Source organism: Strix aluco, chromosome 7, assembly GCF_031877795.1.
Source record: "Strix aluco isolate bStrAlu1 chromosome 7, bStrAlu1.hap1, whole genome shotgun sequence".
NCBI classification, from domain to species: Eukaryota; Metazoa; Chordata; class Aves; order Strigiformes; family Strigidae; genus Strix; species Strix aluco.
Window position 1 is genome coordinate 7,706,066 of NC_133937.1, and position 19,513 is coordinate 7,725,578.

The 19,513-nt window shown below is 38.3% G+C and overlaps 1 protein-coding gene across 1 annotated transcript in view; it reads left to right on the top strand.

Annotated features, from left to right (window-relative positions):
- RTKN2 (rhotekin 2) overlaps nt 1-9,388 on the top strand; it is a 32,674-nt gene extending 23,286 nt beyond the window's left edge. The window contains exons 10-12 of the mRNA XM_074830010.1: nt 4,718-4,883; nt 6,879-6,986; nt 8,511-9,388. Coding sequence (XP_074686111.1) covers nt 4,718-4,883; nt 6,879-6,986; nt 8,511-9,061 — 825 coding nt within the window. The 3' untranslated portion in view covers nt 9,062-9,388. The remainder of the gene's footprint in view (nt 1-4,717; nt 4,884-6,878; nt 6,987-8,510) is intronic.
- The last annotated feature ends 10,125 nt before the right edge of the window (nt 9,389-19,513 follow it).

Below are 19,513 nucleotides of genomic sequence, written 5' to 3' on the forward strand. Positions count from 1 at the left end.
TAAAACATATTTGGATACTTTACTGCTTAAACAGTTTCTCTTGAAAATAACTTCATGCCTGCAGATACTTTTTGATTCCTTTGTTATGAAATTTCTCTTGCAGATTAAATGAAAGCAAACTAATCATATGGGCTTGTCTGCTACATGTTGTTATAGAAACAGCAATTTCAAAATGAAAGTTGAGATTGAACATCAACTCTAGATGTTCTAACTAAAATCTCTTCTGGTTGCATATGTGGCATTTTCATTTGCAATGTGAAGCTGATCCTTTACATGTAATTGAAGGATACTTTCTGAAAAGTAATGAAATCATCTGGATTTATGAGAAACTCTCTGGAAAATATTCACACTGATAGCCTTATTTCCCATTCCCTTTGAATTGAGACTTGAAGAAGCCATTAACACCAGCAAAGTCATTACTTCAACTTCAGATGACTTCACTGCTACTGCTGTTGAGCAAGAATGGTTCTGCAGTTCCTATTATGCAAGTGCTACTATTATTGTTCCAGCTAAATGTGATTATAACATATTATATTGCACAACTAAGTAGGAAAAGAGAAATGATATTTTCTGTAGCAAAGAAAATTTGCTGGAATCCTATTTGAACAAGAAATGTTCCTTATGGGCCAGTTCCCGAAATTTTTTCAAGCTTTCTTTATTTTGAAATGATTAATAAAGGCCTTGCCTACACCTGATAGCTTAGCACATTGGTGCATGTACCAGCAGTTCACGTTAGTTGCTCAGTATTTGGAATACATGTTCTATTGTGTTCTGGTCATAGATCATAAAATATTTTTGTGCCAGGTATGCCTGAAGCTTGAGGAATTCTGGGACACCGCTTCGAATTAATGTAGGCCTGTGATTTCCTCCTTGGCATATTTTGCCAGTGCAATCTTTGCTCTGGTGCCACACAGTGCAGCAGGCCCAGAGCTATCTCCATGTTCGTGCTAATCGTTGAGGTGAACAGGATGAGCGACAACAAAGTGTTTGCAGCCATGGGCTCATGGTTCATAGACTGGTTGCTAAAGGAGTGAACGGACAAAATTAAGCTGGCATTTTTGCAGACTGTTACCCTGAATGACAGTTCTTGTTGGAACGTTGTTCTGGGCTAGGTCAGGTAGAGAAATTAATTGGAAAATTAGTGATGGCTGCAGCAGCATAACTTCAAGGGAACCATGCAGTATTTCAAGGGAACCAGGGAGTTCATGCTTGGACTGGAGCAGAAGGATATCGATGTGAGTTCTTGACCATGTGAACATTTAGGGAGCCAGTAATATGAGCAATATTGTCTGTGTGTGTCAGGGAACTCCAGCAGTGGTGAAACAAGAGCAGCCATGAAAATATCTGTGTTCTCTGTAGTAAGGACTTTGTCCCACTGGTTGGCTTAGACAAGCCTTCATACATGTGAAAATATTTTGGAAAAGCACAGACTAAGTGCCTCCAAATGTCTGGTATCTCACATCACATTGCTTAATTTAGTCCTGCAATTGCTTGAAAGAGATTGTGGATGCGGGCAGGGAAAGCAGATATAATACCCAGATCCCACACGGTGGACCTTATAACACACATGCTCAGATTGAGTGGTTTGGAAACTATGCTTTATGGCTCCCTGGTGCTCCGCAGAATGCTGGCTGGTCATATAATGCCATCTCCTTCTGGTTTTTAGCTGCTGCATTCCACCGAAGATAGCTAAAATGACACTGAATCCTAATATTGCTTTTCCATGTTATAGGTACACGTTATACTTAGCATCCAGTGGCCACAAGGATGTTAAATTAATCCAAGTTCACAAAACACTGAAGATGAAGGGAGAAAATATTTGTAGCTGATCTGGTGAATTTGGTCTTGTGCATTAATGTGTTTGAAAGCCATAATTTTAAATTTAATCATATTTCCCTGCTTGCCTAAAACAGACCCCATGGAAATTATTAACATTACAGCAGAAACCAACACATGAACAGATTATATTTTGTTTCCAGTGTTGTGTTGTTATTTTGTGGTTTATTTTTTGGTACTAAAAACATGAAAGAAGTTTGTTACATATGATTTCATTTGTTTAGTCTTAAAATAGATACACAGAACTGGATCTTAGGTTATTCAGTATTTTTTCTCAAGAACTGTAATTTGTTTTGATGTCTTAAAATGATCTTTATGACCAGTGCTCCTCTGTGTTGGGATTGGCTTAGCAGGGAAGTGTTACACCTCAGCAATAAAAAAGTTCTCTCTTTTTTTTTTTTTTTTCTTTCTGGTTTTTGTTTTTGTTTTGTTTTTAACTTAAAAGATGAGCTTTGCAGAGAGGTATTATCAGGCAAAGAGAATTTTTGATTTGGAGGGAAAAATATAGAGGAAGGTTCATATTTCCATTCCATTTAAAAAAATCTATCATTTTCCCATTTAGTCTTTCCCCACCTTCAAAAAAATAATCTATTGCATATAGGGTGTAAAACTGGCTTCAGCTTCCCTGAAAAAGTCATTTGAGTTCAAGATTCAACTCAGTTTTTCCTATTCCGATCTACTGATTGCTCTGGTCTTTACAATAGCTTTAGCAGAGTTGGCTCAGTTGTCTATAAGACCGCGAAAAGTTGAGCATTATTATAACATGGTACCTTAAGACCCTTTTTTTGTTTTGCTTTGGGATTTTTGCTTTTTGTTTGGTGGTGGGTTTTTTTTTTTGTTTTGTTGTTTTTAAGTGGAAGTGGGCATGTAGTGTAATTCACCCAAGCTTGGTAAATTCATCAGCCCATTACTGTAACGGCATCTTGTATCACTCCTTAAATATTCAAGCATCAGATATAGATTGTTGCTTGAGGATTTATCTTCTCTGAATAATACCATAGTTGTGGGATAAAACCTGCAGCAAACATCATTAAATAAACTTGTGTGTATGGTATGCTTGAAGTTCTTACCTGTCAAATGTTAATCTATTTGATTTAATTTTTTTGCTGGTATCTATGGTTACCTGAGTTAATGGGATATAGAGCACTTATGGATGAATTACTTCATCTCCTATTTTTAGACAGAAGAATTTAAATGAGCATATCCATCAGATATGCTACAAGCAGCTGTTGGTATTTCAAATGGTTACTTCAGTAATGCATTTAAAATCTGGGGAATGTTCTGTAGAATAATTTTTGTTTTTCTGAGTATCAGAACTAGGCTTATCCCCATGGGATCCCATGTGTAAATTTAATTTCTGTAGGTGTGTGTTTAACATCTTTAGCAGATGTTTGACATTTGGTTGAATTGTGTAAAAAGGAATGTGGTTGCTCTATCCCCACTGTATTTTGAGGAATGCCCTGAGGCCATCTTTGTGGTCAGATTCACTGTCCATCCAGACAGGAGATGTTTGAACACAACCCTGGCTGTGGTTGTTAGCTTCCTTCAAAATCTGGGACACACCCTGTGCCGGGGGACACCCTTGTGTGGCAGGAGGGTCCTGCATGGTCTTAATGTGCATTAGGTGGCCTTGTGTCCTGCCAGGCCCCGGGCCTTCCAACCGTAGGGTGCCGGCTGGCTTCCAGGTGCTGAAACTCATCACCCCATCAAAATCCTTTTAAGAGCAGTGTTATAATAGGCCATTGCCTGTTCACTCAGTGAACAATGTATATGCAAAGATATTCCCAGGGTTTCTGCTTTTACCTTTGTAAATAATGTTAATTATTTTAATGTGTTCATGTTTTGATGAGCAGCAATGTTGACCAGTTGCGGTCTAGAAATTTTTTCAGTTGTGTTTTTTCAGACTTCTACTAAAATCTTTTAGTATTTTACACATGATTTTTTTTTTTTTCCACTCAGTGGTGGTTTTTTTATTGTAGTAATGCCATAACAAAGAAACTAGATACTATGAAAATACCACTGGATCTAGTCAAGGTGATAAAAATCAATTGAACTACGTCCCCAAACAGAAGGGGAAACCTTGGCTGTAACAGTGCTGCTCTGTAATCTGAGTCTTTTTAACATTAGCTGAAGAAGTTTGATAGACTTGTGATATACTTCTCATATATATTTTTAATTGTTTCTATGTAGCTCTCCCTAATTAAGGCAAAACTAAAATGTCTATTTTAAAATGACAAACAGGATTTTTTTATATTAGAGCAAAATGTTTTTTCGTGCTAGAAATTTGTTCTAGATGGGTAACTGCTACAAATGGTCCTTTAAATGTGGACTAGATAAGTTTCTTTTTAAATTTCTTATAACTATAGTATTAGCCCTGAATGTCCTGATTCACTAAGATGAACATAAAATAGATACAAGTTTAGAATATATTGCATAAACAATGGCCCACAGACATACAGTAGGAGACCTAAATAGCAGCCGTAACAATGTGGTTGTCCAGCTGAGGAGTTCAGAGAAAAGGAGCTGCTTGCTGTTATTTTAGATTATTCACTAAACTACTGTGGAGAAGAACGAACAGTGTGAAATGAGCTGGTGAAGGCAGAGGGAGGGGAAACACACAACATACATTCTGTAATTCAGAACTAAATTGCCATAATGTGCTCCATTCCCTTATTTTCGTGTTTTATGCCATTTTAATAGTTTTATGAGAAAATATTTTTATAAGCAGTTCTTGACATTAGTTTGGTTTTTTTATTAATTGGAAATTAATCTGGATTAGATAAGAAGCCAAATGATACCTCCCTTACACTGTCATTGGCCATAAGGTAATACCAGTGTGGACCTGAACCAATGACTCATTACCACAGTTTGTCGTTCCTAGGAAACCAGAATTCGAGCAGTGGATAAGGACTCCAAGAGAAGAACTAATAACTTCTCTGTTATCAACCCTGTATCTGGAGAGGCTGTGACGCATCTTTTTGCTGCTGACAGTAGGGATGAACTTCATAAATGGATGGAGGCTTTCTGGCAGCACTTTTATGATCTGAGTAAGTAAGCGGGCAGTGCTGGCACTATGCCCTCCAAGTGGGGTGTTATGTAACATCAAAGGGATCTTCGAACAATTTGAGTTGGAATTGCCTCATAAGCCTTTGTTTGCAACGATGGGAAGAAAAACGTTCTTCGGGATAATATTAGGTGGTGCTCTAAGCCATTGGAAGGCAAATGTTTGACTAAACCAAGGTCCATGTGTTGAGGCTGGGTTTTTGCAGGAAATCAGAAGCAGAATATGTCCATCAATCTCAAAAGAACTTGCTCTCTCTTAGCAGTGTTCTAGGTAATTTTTTAAGGACAGCTGAATTCTCACCATCTCTTCCTCCGCTGTAGCAGGAGGAGTCCACCTCTGCCTGGGCATCCTACCAGTGGTGTGTTGGTTTTGTGAGATTCTGCACATATGAAACCTTTGGGCATGGAAGCCTTAGTGGGAAGTGCTGAGGATGCTGGATTCCTTTGGGGCCTTGGCTAGGATGCAGGCTCAGCCAGCCCTTGCAAGTAGGCACATACATACATACATATATATATATATATATATACACGGGATTTCTTTGCTCAGCAGTATTATGGATGAATGAAATTGCAATTTATTGCAATGGGGATTACGTGATTCTGTTGGTAATTCCAAGATTTTGGTACCCCTTGTCACATGGGAATATGCTCATCTAGCCACGCTCCAGTCCAGTCATGCAAATACACACTGCTTACTTGAACCTGGTAAAAGCTGTACCTGAGGCTTGGTAACAGATGATATGAGATGATAAATTGACACTCTGATCCTTCGGCTAACCTCGGAACAATGCTGTTCTTACATGAGAGAAGAAATTCATTTATTGCCATAAAACAGTGAAACGGTATTGAAGTAGTATACTGTGTTGTTTGTTTAACCGAATATTTATTATAAGAACTATATAGATTAATTTGACTTCATCTTTTTCCTCTACTTTAGTAGTTTGTCTCACAGGTTTATTAAGAGTAGAGTACAACTGTCAGTTATTATGCTGCCATTGACAAGGTATAGTTCCTGATAGTCATTTTTATCAGGTCAAAAACCAGAACCAGGTCAATTAATGAAATATCAGTCTTTAGTCAGAGGCCACACCAATAAAATCAGTGGATTGAGGTTGTGGAAAGTCGCTATTGTAGTTCGTATTTCTAGTACTTTCTAGCTCTGATTTACAATAAGAAAAGGCTCTATCAATTAAAGAAACACACCAAGCAAAAACTAGGGCATCCTCTTTAAATTAGCGTAGAGAGGGGTAAAAGAACTACTTCTTATTCATTATAGATAGAATACCCATGGATTTTTTGAGACATTTTCCTTAGGTTCAGAAAAAAATGGGTCACTTGGCATTTAAATGCCTTTTTTCTTCCCTGGTTCTAAAATTCTCTTAAAATTAATGTGCTCAGAAAACTTGGAATGATTGGTATGAACAAAGTAATTTTACTGTGTCTTGTTTTCCTTAAGGTCAAAATCTATTAATAGAAAAAGAGGTTTCCTTGTCTGCTAACGGATAAAAGGCAAGTTATCCTCTATTAAAGACAGAACATTCCTTTACTGTAACATTGTAACATAGTTGTATAACATCCAGTTTGGAGTATATTGGCTGTGGTCCCCAATAACTTCATGAAGCTTCCCTAACCTTAAATTATTACTTTTTTTAGTTGGTTTTTTTTTTGTGATGAATTTATAGTGTGTTTGGGGATTTGAAGGCAAATTATGATATTTAACCTTCATAGTATAACAGTACTACTGGGATGCTTAAATTAAAGGTATGACCTTTATTTTATGGTCACCTTATGACCTTTTTGCTGAGAGAATGAGTACAGAGTTGAAAATACGAATACATCCTGAGCATTCCTGCTAAACAAAAGTAAATGCTTACTGTTTAGCATTGCTTTGGAGATAGTTTCCTAACACAACCTAATAACTTCAATTTTTTCAAGCTGAAGTGTTTAAGTTCCAGTCATTGTTCTCTTTTCTCTCTCAGGCCAGTGGAAACATTGCTGTGAAGAATTTATGAAAATTGAGATTATGTCACCACGGAAACCACCTTTGTTCTTGACAAAAGAAGCGACCTCCGTCTACCATGATATGAGTAAGTGGGATTTGTCTTTTCAAGTTGCAGGGTAACAGAAACAACATTGTCTGTATTCAGATGGCTTCTGGTGTTGATGTTGAAACACTGAGTTTTTCAAGGACAATTCAGACAATGAAAGAGCAACATAATTGCATACCAAGGAGTTCATATTAAATCTGAATTTGTAATAGCACAAATAATGAATACATTTTTATACCTTGAGCCAAAAAATCTGCAATCTGAACTGTAACTAGGGAGCCCTGAACGCATTCAAAAAAGCTGTCACTAGAAATAAACACTCATCATAAGAGTCGTATAAAGCTCAGGAAACGTAAAGGTAAAATAGTCCAGTCTGCAAACCAATAATGTCTTTAACTAGTTGCATGAAATTAATTTGCTGTTCTATAAGCTATTTAAAGGCTTACCTAACATAACTTACCTAATTGTTTGGTCTTTGGTAATGATGTCGAAAAATATGCATGGAAAATCTAGCTAGCATGTATTTGAGACTTGGTTTTTCTACAGAGCAAAATGGTATGCAGCAGGATTATTTTAATAGTTTCATTACAGAAATAATATTTACAGACTAGAAAAAGTAGGTCACTTTGTTTTAATGGATCCAATGCAGTATTGGCTGAGAAACACTGTACAACTATAAATGCCTGACTGCTTGCTACTTGAGATTGGAACTGTGAAGATGCTCAAAATGCCATGTGGGTCATTGAGTTACCGTGCATCAGAGCACCGAACAGTCAAGAGAGTCCTATCTAAGCTATGAATGCGGAGCAGAAAGGCAGTAAATCAACTATATAGAAGTTTTACGAAGGTAACACGGTAGCATAATTCTACTGATATTCAAGTACATCAGTGAGGAGCAGAACACAAACTCTGTTTCACTCCTAATGTACCAGGCTTTTTTCCTGCTTATTTATAGTATTCATAGGTAAAACCCTGTGTTTAAAAATGTGATGAAAATCATTAATGTGTGGCATGCAATAGAAAAGATATTGCTGCTGTTTGAAGCTAGTATTACTGCAGTATACATAGAAAACTCAGAATGAGGGATAAGAAATGGGGCAAGACAGTCTTAAAGCACATAAAGAAAAATGATATATGTAAAGATGTCCCATTTTCTGCAGGCTGGAAGCACAAGAATTTTTAGTCATAGACTTTCATGGGCCTTCTGTGAAACGAAAATTTCAAAGCACTATACAACAAAATATGTTTAATATCTAATACATATAGGTTTCCTAGTAGTACATTATTTTTTCTACTTTTACTTGGAAAGAAATATCAATGCCTACCCTGTTGCCTCAATGCCAGCTGTCACAGAAACTGTTCCCTCCTGTCACCTCAGTTCTCTCTTTGAAAGCATATGTAATCTTTTTCCATTTCAGCCATTAATACTCTTAATAGTAGTCCAGACTTCATGAGACATAGTTAATACGGTTTTGTATTCTGAATAGTAATAACAAAATAGTTAGCAGTAAAATCGTTGGTAGCATTTTAATCTGAGTTAATTGCTGTCCCTTAAAATTACAGGCATTGATTCTCCAGTGAAACATGAGGGCCTAGCTGATATCATACAAAGAAAAATCGAAGAGAGTGATGGTGAGTTCCTTCTTGGCCAGCAAAAAGATTCTGCTTCTTCCCTATGGGCTTCACTCTTTGATGGATCTCATGAGATGGTTGTTCAGAAAAACATGCATCTGAGCCCGAAAAGAGATACTACAAGTCCTAATGAGAGCAGAGGAAAGAAAAGAAGAGCTCCGCCTCCACCCTCCGATAAGCCACCATACAGTGCAAAAGCACAGGTGAACACAGAGCAATTGGGCAAAGAAAACTGGGAGAAGTCTGACCGTACATCTGCTAGTAGTTTTTCCTTTGATTCAAAGTTACCTACAAAAATGCAGCAGCTGACACCCATTGCTGCTCCTCGCAAAATTGGTCCCTGTAGAAAAAGCAGTTTAGCTGGCCACGGGAATCTCATTTCATTGGTTAACAAGACCGAGTCTGAAACCAAACCGGTACCAACCCCTAGACAGAAGTGCATCACGGAAATGCTAGACCCTAGATCATGGTTGCAGCCATAGACATTATAATTAGCTCAGAAGAGTCGCTGGAATTTTAAGTTTCTCAGCCTTCTACTGTAACTCTTGGGTAAAAATAGATTTTAGCATATAGCTTATAAGTATTGAGGCTAAAGGTTTTTTTCTTTTAGCCAGGGCATTACTACTAGCTGCAGTCTCGGCTGTACTCATTACTGCCAACATCTAAATAATTGCACTAGTAACAGGGGGAGTTATCTCTGTCTGAAATAATGGTGCTACTTCTGAAAAGAGTGGTTCTGTCCTCTCCCCTTGAAAAACCGGCAGTGTTCAGGGTAACTCGGTGTCCTGGCAGCAGGGATGTTACCATTGCCTTCTACCAGTCCCTCAGCCCCTCCGCAGCTCAGACTAGTTCAAGTGGGAATTTCACACGAATCTTGCAAAGCTGACTTTCTTGGGCTCCATGCTTGGCTTCACCTAAAATATTCTTATCTCTCCTTCACTGTTTGGGAACCACTGCTTATAAGGTAACATACTATGAAAAGTTGTTGTGCTCTTCTGAATGGCTCTATAACTCTGTATAGATTTCTGAAGCAGTTCTATCCAATTTAGTGTGGGATCTCCTGAGTTCTTGCTGGTGCGTGCACTGTCCAAATGGACCAGGATTATCTGTGTATGATCAAGAATGTGATCCATTGCTGCTGCTTATTTCGGACTCACATGAACATTTAAAAGCAGTACTGTGTATGAATGCCTAGTCAAGATTTCATTATGGTTGTTTTTTCTAACGAATGGGGCTCTGTAGCACTTTTCCTTTGTGGAGCCTCTCGGCTGTTCCTGCTAGGTAGGTAGCTGGTTTGTAAACACAGCAGTGGTACTCATAAACAAATAGGGAGTTTTCACCACTTGTTCTTTCTGAAATAGCAGAAAATAAGTACTTGAGGTGAAAATATTGAACTTTGATATTCTTCCATCAGACTGTTCACTATTTTTGTAGGAAGCATGGATTATTGGGGTTCCTATGGCACCTCCAAAACGTATGTTACATACAGAAAAGACTCTGTTCTGGATCCACAGCTTAAATATCCAACCCTTTCCTTGGTTGCTGCATTTATCTCAGATGCTGGAACTGATCCAAGAGCAAAGGTCTGCTTCTCCCTCTAGAGCCTTGGTATTCAGACCTGTGTTGAGAGAGTCATATCAGCAACTGTATACATACAGTTCATTAATTCTTTTTTTAATTTTTTTTTTCCCAAAAGTGTGGATGGCTTTGGAAGCTTTACCATTTCTCCAGAAGATATTGTGTGCACGGTTGGTTGGTTTGCTTTATCTATTTTTTGTCTTCTGCTAAGCTCTTGGATGCGCAGCTGTAAAGGTATCTGCTGAATTCCCTCAGTAGTTCATTGGCTATTTGGGATGGGGTTTGAGAGGCAGGTTTCATTTACAAATCCTTTTGCAGGATTAGAGCCCTTTGTTTCTAGAATGTCCTTGTTCATTCTTCGTTTAATCACATTCCATTTTCCCTCTGAAACAACCATAATCATTCTTACAATAAATCATGCTGTTACTTAAGTGGATGGTTTGTGAATGGTTTATAAATAGGAACAGAAAAACTGAAGAATAACTACATGATTATGTAAATCAGACACAGTTGACTAAGTGGACTGTGCAACTGAACAAGAAATAGGAAAAATAAACAGGGGGAAAAAAGCATATTTTCCAAAATGCAGCTGCAGTTTACTTAGCTTTAAATCTAGCCTTAAATGTTACTGTGCTCTGGAAAGAAAGAATACCTTTTTCTTCGTAACCTCCTTCCATTTAGTTGTTATATATTTATGAGATTTATTTTGAAATATAAGGCAAGAAGGCACCATAATGAGGATTTATTTTTAAATTCAACAGGCCATTGAATTTCAACGAGCAGTTTCTCTACTAAACTCAGTGGCTTTGTTTTGAACTGAACATACATATTTTAGGAAGGCATTTAATATTAATTTAAAGTCAAGTGATGAGAATTCACTCATACCTCCTGTTGCAATAGTTAATTACCCAGGTACATTTTTCGCTTGATTTTCTATTTGCATTTCTAGCTCCACCTTAAGTTATTTTGGTCTTTTTATGCATTTGATTGCTTATATTGATCTCTGTAGTATCAGCTTTTCTAATTGCTTGTGTGTAGTTATAAATCATGATTATGTCCCTTTTAACCTTTTCTCTGATGAGATGTACTGAATTCCTTAACTTTCTTATGGCAGTGAGTGTTATCCAAGACTAATTAATCTTCACGTTCTTCTCTGTACTTCTCATGTATTGAAATATTTTTAAGTGTGACATCTGAATTAGATGCCACATGTCAATAGCGATCCATCAGGACTATATAAAGACATAACGTGATCCTCTTACTCTGATTAATATCTGCCTCCCCTCTTTCCTCAAAAATTGTATTATCCTTTTTTTGTGGAAGCATTACCTTGGATGCTGACTTTTATGGCTCAAGTCCTCTTCAGAGTCTTTTTCAAGAATGCGGTACATCATCCTCTTATTATCCTACTTATTTTTTCTTAGAAATATACACTGTATTTTACCAGCATTAAAATACTGCTCATGAAGTGATCCAGATTGCTCTGTATAACTGACCTGTCCTCATTCTTTACTACTCCAGCAGTCTGCGTGTCCTTTGCAAATTTATTGCAAGTGATTTTTACAGTTTCTTCCAGATCATTGATTTTTAAAATTGAATGCAAGGCAAGGTTTGTAGAGAGAGGTGATAAGTTTTTATTACATCAGTGACATGGGTAGGGGGGTGGGGAAAAGCAAACAGACAGGCCATTGAGTTTGTGTCCTTTTTTTCCCAGAGCCTTTAAAAGATTGAGTAAGATGGAAAACAACTATACTTCTTGCTGATTCCCTATTAATACTGCATTTTGAAATTAGTTTTCTGTCTTCAACGTAACATTCTATATTGATTTGATCTAGTACTGATATTTTAAAGAAAATGACATGTTCATCTGGTTTTCAGTAGGTGACTTAGGGTTCTTATGGGTAACACCTCGGTGCAGCTCTCTTTGCAAGCCGAGCTTACTATAGCAAAGAGTAAAATGCAACCTGTTGTTCAAGACCTATTCTCCATGAAGCTGTGTTAATTGACATTTTATATCTATCCTTAAATTACACTCAAATGAGCCAGTTCACTATATTGTCCTGATCACCACTAAGCAAACTAGGCCATTAACTACCCTGGTCATCCTGCTTCATAACAACAGTGTTGTTCTTATGGTCCTGTAAAATGTCATGGCAGTGTTGAGCCTTGTTTAACTCCTTGAACGTTTTTAGGCTTCTACAGCTGGAAAAGCTTCTGCTACCAAATGTAATTTCTGTTATTTTAAACACCCACTATATAATCCCTATTATGAAGCATCAGTTGACCTCAGGTTTTATTGTTACTAAGTTAAGTCTTTTTCCCCCCCCCCTTCTGTATTGCCATGTATTATTGCCTTTGCATCTTCTGTTAAGCAAGTTGGTTTCATTGATAAAAACTGCAGGCTACCAGCAAACGCTGATCTTGGCTATACAGAAAAGTCAGTTGTTGGAAATACATTTGTACTCAGCTTTTGTCTACACAGGAGAACATAAATATTAGTCATAAAAACAGAGCACAATTTTAGGAGTATAATTAGAAGATGTATCTCAGAGGAAAACTGATATTTTTTTGGCTTTTCCATAAGGTGACAAGTTGTAATACTTTATTATTTTATTACTTATCTTTGCATAGGCTTGTTCAGAAATTTTTTTTCTCCAGTTTTCCAGATTATAATGAGGATGAATATTCAAAACAGGAATGAAGTCCAATAAATTGGTTGTACTCAAGCACTCTAATAGTAGGAAGCCAGCTATGTTGCAGTGTGGTACAGTGATGTTTCAGACCTTGAATGGATTCACTTCCCAGGCCATGGGGCTTTAAGGACCACCCGAGGCGGTCGCTGAAGCCTGTCTGTTGGTAGTGCATGGGGCTGGGGAGCTGTTAGCTTTTGTCCTTCAAAGTGGAGGTGAGGGGGAGTCGAGAGGCAGAAGGCAGCCTGTTCCTTACGGGATGAGGTGGAAACAGTTTAACTGCTGCTTCTGGGCACTAAAAGAAAATGTACCCATTAAGCCATCTTATCAGTTACATTCAGTCATGAGGGTGCTTTAATTGCATGACTCAAAATATCAGTGATCAAAAACCAAAAGTCATTTGATTAGCATCTATAAACAATGCTGAAATAGGAAATATTTCAAAAAGCATGGGTGACACTAGCTGGCCTCCTGCTGGGACGAGGCTTGGCAGACAGCAGGAGGCCCGTGGCTTCTCCCAGCCCTTGCGTCCCCTTGCCCCCTGTTCACATTTGTGCAGGCAGGTCGGTGTGCTGCTGCCTGGCAGTGGAGTCCATGGAAAAACTGCTTGTTCAGAGACACTGCACCCAGAATGAACAGCTCAAACTACCCAGTGTAGCACAGTGAAGACATTGGTGGCGTCTGCTACTGCTGAACTACACACATGATTAGGTACTTTTCTGAGGAATATGTCAGGCCTGCTCTGAAAATCATACCTGCTTGTTTGCTGCTGGGATGAATTAATTGCTGCTTAAAAGCAGAAGTAGTGGGATTGTGGTCTTGAAGTCAGAAGGAGGCAATAGTCAACCTGAACTCTTCTTTTAGGTGGTAGTACAACTTGAAAGCAATTGCTAGTCCAAACTTGAATATAAATTTCACAGAACACGAACAACTTTTGAAATATCGACTGAACAAAGACTTAATTTAGTAACTTCTTATATTACACCTAATGTCTTCAGCTATTCACTTGGTCTTGGAATGGTAGATCGTACCTTTTGCCATTTTAAAGACATTAGCTTAAAATGTTTACAGTTTTACTAGTATTGTGATTTTATTTTTTTCTGTGGTAATTATAGTAATAGTTATTTTACGGTGCTTTGTACATATTTGGAAATACTGTCCTAGTATTCTGAGTTGATCTGTAGTTAATGTAGATTGCCATAATAGAAAAATGCAGATTTCAACACTAATGTATTGTGAAATGTTAGAACTGAAATCTTTTTTTGCTGCTAACATAGTGTATTTCTGTTAAAATATGCAAGCAAAATTAAAAACATTTCTAGAGTAAAAGGGTTTTGGTGTAATTTTCTTCAATCTAGAACTACATTAAGCGTTACTTCAGTTTATAAACCATGGGTGATGGCTGCTGTAAAATCAGAGAATTTATGGGTAGCTACTTTTCTACTGGGCCTGCTGAATGCATCCCTCTGGGCTCGTACTGACAATAGCAAACAGTATTGGCCTCAGTTTGCTGAACTAGAGAAAGGGAGAAAAAAACATTTGACAGCTAGCACTGATTGCTCAACTAGTTGTCTGATGTATCCAACAGATCTTTACACACTTTACACACTTTTACAGAGTATGTAAAGTTAGAAATGTTACCCGAGATGCACCTTGTTTCCACAAATGTGCCTGAACGTTTTGTTTTAGGTGCTACCTTACTTCTCATAGTCTTGCAAGAAAACGTGTCGTGAAGCAGTTTTACATCACTCCGTCTGCTTTGTAAGGAGACTTCATAAATGAGTCACTGACAGTACTAACACCATCCATTAATTTTTTTCTTTCATAGGCAGCCTTGTGCTGAAGGGGAACTCCTATTCACCTCACTGGCTAGAGTGTGGTGTAGTGCTGCTAATTTAAAGTTAACTGTGCCACTCAAGTAAAGTGTTCTTTTGGCCCAATTATTGTAAAAGAACTGTAATAAACGTAGAGCGAATTGTTAGACATTTTAATTTTAGAATATTTGACTGATTTAAGAGTCCATGAAAAAAACAAAAGTGTGATTGATAATTGCAAGGCAAGCCAGTGAAGCTTGAGTGATTTAATGAAAATCATGCTGCAGCTAAAGTTGCTGCAGTTTCCTTTAAGGGATCTTAGTAAAGTAAGATATGATGATCTCTTCATATAGCCATTAGCAAATGGTTATACTGTCATCTTTCCATATATGTATTATATATTCACAGAAAAATCTGTTTGTGAGGCATCAAAATAAATTGCTTTTCATGGGGAAAAAACAATCTTTCAAGATTTTTATATCAAGATAGCTTTCTAAATGTTCCTTATGTACCTCCCCAAAGGGAGAAAAATTATAGTAACTAGTGAAGTGTCTTTTATTCTTTTAAGGCTTTTCTTCACATTTCTATAAGCTTCTTCCAAAATAGTTACAAAAGAATATAATTTATAATACACATTGTCTCACCTGAGGGTTTTTTTGGATATTGTTCAGTGTCACCTGTGTCAGAAGGTGGTACAGGAATCCTGTGGAGGAAGTTGTGGACTTGTGTTTCATACACAGACAGCTTCTTCCTAGCCCTTAGTAACTGCAGGCTCTTTTATATGCAGATGTGGGAAGCCTTTTATCCTGTCAAAGTTTTGCTGCATGTCTGTCTCTGGACATGAATTCATAGTGGCAGTTAAAACTAAAAAATTGTATTTTTTAATTTACTTAAATTTTGGCATCGCTGTTGCCTTGTAGAACTTGCAGTTTGGTGATGTGCCACAACAGTTTTCTTTCCAAACTTTAAAATGTTTATATTTTCTTTTGCTAAGAGGGAAAGAGTCCGTAATCATCCGTTACCTTCCTTTTTTTGTCACTGGCTATAAAGGTGGTACCAAAATACAAATGTCTTTGCTTAAGTTTTTTCACCCTGAAGCCAAATGATCCCAGCCTTTTCCATCTTTCTTTGGATTATATTTTCCATTTTCTAATTAGTGTCTATTTCAAAATCCCACATGTATTTTGACAATATCTTTCTTGAGCTGGGTGCCCACAGCTGAACACACACTTATAGCTCAGGGGTACTTTTGATTTACAAGAACAGAGTATGTTCATTAATATTATCTCCATTTTAGCTGCTCATTCTGCATTAGCAAAAAACAAACAAAAATGTTTCCATTGCTCTGTGGCCAGAATGGTCTGTGCTTGAATAAAATGCACCTTAGGAAAGAAAAGAAGATCCTAGCGCTGTTATGGTGAGCTTAATATCTGACTCACAATTTTCTCAATAGCAGGAAAAATGTTATGGATGCATCGCTGGCACAAGTAAGCTGCTTCGTCCACACAACATTTGTTTTTCAGATGGCAGCAGCTGCTTTGCTTCCTTCGGTTTTGAGCGATCATTACTCTTCAGCGTCTCACGTCTGTATGCAAGGGTTGAGAGCTTTTAAAATAAACTGAGAGCAATTGAACTGACCTTCTCATGATGTGGATGTATCAGCCGCAGTCACAGTTGTCGAAGTACTGAGCTGCAAGATTCTGAGCCCACGTATTTGGCTTGTAGGAAAATCGAGAGCCTATGGGAGGTTTTTTCTCCTGAATCCAGACTTACTGACTGAAGGCTGAGGACAAGGCTGCTCTTCTCACCAGTGTAGCATTATCTCAGGGCATGGCCCATTTGAAATGTCATGGGGCAGCCTAGCTCTTCAAACGTGAAAAACTTTGTTTAAAGTTAGGAGAGTCCCACTTAAATTTTATTAAGTAAATGAAAAGCTTTTTATTAAGGACAAATCCTAATAGTGGTATTCCACACACAGCTCCAGGTCAAATTGGATTTACTATACCAGGTCTTTAATATATCAGAATTTCTTATTATTTTAGTAAGAGTTCATTTGTGTGTCTAATAATCCATCACATTTTACTTATGACCTCATTAGAAAGTTTCTTAAATATTTGCTTGACCATTATCCTTCAGTAAAGAATGGTCTGCTGTCTTGGGACTAACTCAGGTTTATGCCAGCTCGTGCAATAGCCAGTTAAGCCTACGGACCGATGCACACTCTTCCATTTATCCATTTAAAATAATTATATAGTTCCTTGGCAAGTCAAGTTAGTGATTTCCAACCATTAATGCATAACCCACTATTTACATTTTTCATAAGGATAAACCAGAACACATCAGTCTGCTACTCTACAGCTTGCTACAGTCATTAATACAAACTTCAGCAACAATTTGTTTACTTGCCTTTTTCTACATGTTTCCTTCGGCAGGGCAAATTCTGTCAACCATACCTGCAAAAAAAAAAAAAAGAAAAAAAGGAAAAGATAGAGCCAATTATTTAGTTGGGCTCCATCTGTCTCTTATTGAAGCATTAAAGAGAGCCAAGGGGTTACTGCAGAAACAATTATTTGAATCAGGGTACATAGTTACAAGTGTATAAATTCAGTTGGGGCTCTCGCCCGTATTAAACAAGAGCCAGTCCAAGGGCCACTGCTTCTCAGCTCCTCACCTATAAATAGGGACAGCCGTGACGGTAGTCATTAGTCCTTAGAGGTGCTGGATTTGCCAAAACAGTGCCATGTTTCATGACTGTGACCTAAATACCATCATCCTCACAGACTCTTCTGAACTGGGGGCATGCAGGAAAGGGAAAAGAATTCAAGTTCTCCCCATTTGTAGAGAGATGACGCTAACAAAGATATTTTTAATGTAAGAACAGGGCAGTTTTGAAAAGCTGAGTGTGCTAGGAGTTTCATGTGACCCACAGAAGCTCAATTAGGAAGTTTTCTGCAAACCCGCCTGATGTTATCACTACCCTTCGGCTTACTGGGCAACTTTTTCAGCTTTTTCTAGTGACATAATATTCGGAGATGATATTGTTTAGTCCTCGTACTTCCCTTTTGAAGCCCCTTAAAACACAGGGTTTTGAACCTTTACGGTCTCCTTCCCTTTCAGTGTCACTGTAGGAATTAGTCTTACCTGGCAGGAACATATTTCATCTGAGCTGTCTTGCAAAGCACGCGAGGTACGGCAGCTCAAAGAAGGAAGCATGGCCTTGTATTTGGCCAGTGCGTTGCAGGCTGTGACTTGCCCATGGAGCAGCGTCTGGGGCTGTCTCCTGTGAGACACTGTGATCCTCCTCATGCTGTTGGAGCAGCAGTCATGCAAGTGAATGCCCCGTGCACAAAGGAGCGGAGGAGAGATCAAAAACTCCTGTCCAATTGATGTCTTCAGTGCCTGCCTCAAGCTTCAGCAGGGATCCCAGTTTTCCGCAATGCTCTAGTCCCAGCGAAACACCCATACACACACTCAAGATGCAAACTCTCCTGACACCGCCCGGGACACGTGGCAGAGAGCAAACGGTGTCGGCGCTGCTGCCTCTCCCCAGCGCCCAGCTCTGAGCGCCGCCGCGCACTGGGATGTTTTTGCCCAGCCAGGTCCAGAGCCGAGACGCCCACATGTCTTGCTCTGCTTTTTATCGCCCTCCAGTGCAATCACAGCAGCTCGCTTTGGGAGAACGTCTTAAAGTGCTTCATAATCATTAAGCCCTGCAATACCCTCTGAGTTAATTATTTGTATGGCAGGAGGTGTTAGCCATGGAGGTTACATGTATGAAATATCCATGTGTCAGCCTTTATAGACCTGATCGTGCTCAGGTTTGTTTGCCCTTTTAGCAGCATCCTGACCGTATACCCAAATTCTGTGTCAAAGTTCTGGTTTTGATAAACTAAAGCTTAAAAGAACAAACAAGGAAATGAGCTTTTTCACAGCCTCCTCCTTCGTTGCAGTCCGGCGTTTCGAGGTGCAATCCACATCCCTGGAGCAGGGCTGCAGCTGACCCAGCCAGAGTCCCTTCTGGCACTCTCATTCATGCATTCAGTCAAACAACATTTTCTCTGATTTTTATCAAGATCTTCTTGACTGAGATCTTCAAAGCAATTAATTCAGCGCTCCATGATTGCAGCTGCTGAATAATTGTTTGTTAGAGTATTTTCTTTCCCAGGCAAGAGATGTAAAATAGTTGCTCCCCTCAATAAACAAGTTGTCAAATGTGATTAGTTAATGGACCTGTAATCATGCAATAGCATAAAGGTAAGGATTTGGTAAGTGTGATGTGAAAATGCATATTTAAATCAAAGCTATAGGGGAAGATTTTCCCGTAGGAAATCTTCCTATCAATGCTGAAAGAGACTATTTACCATTCATAATGATTAACTGTAGATCATTAATTAAAGAAAACAAGAGATTAGTCATCAAGCATTTCAAATTAAAGATGCATTGATTGTTTGAATTACTTTTAGGTCTGTCTGGGAGATCAAGTTAGTGCCCGGGTCCCTGTGCCTGAGCCAGCCTTCCCATGTAAACTGATACGCAGATGTAAAAATACCTGTTAAAATTAAGGTAAAAAATTTACTGGCCAATATTAAGCTCCAAGAGCCTGAAATGTGATCCTATGTTGCTAGTCACCAGCTCTGTAATTCACTGGACTGTTCTTGGTCAGATGTGTGTTAAGAAGCAGAAATGAAGCACTTGGGCTTGTTGGTTCATGGAGGAGAGGGAACGTCTCATTTTTTTGGCAAGTGAATGCTAATTCCAAGCTAAATGGAGTTGCAGCGAATGTGCATTATAGCTCAAAAAGCTAATTAGCTTGTTTTCTCTCGAAATAATGAATCTACCTTTCTGCCAGCCC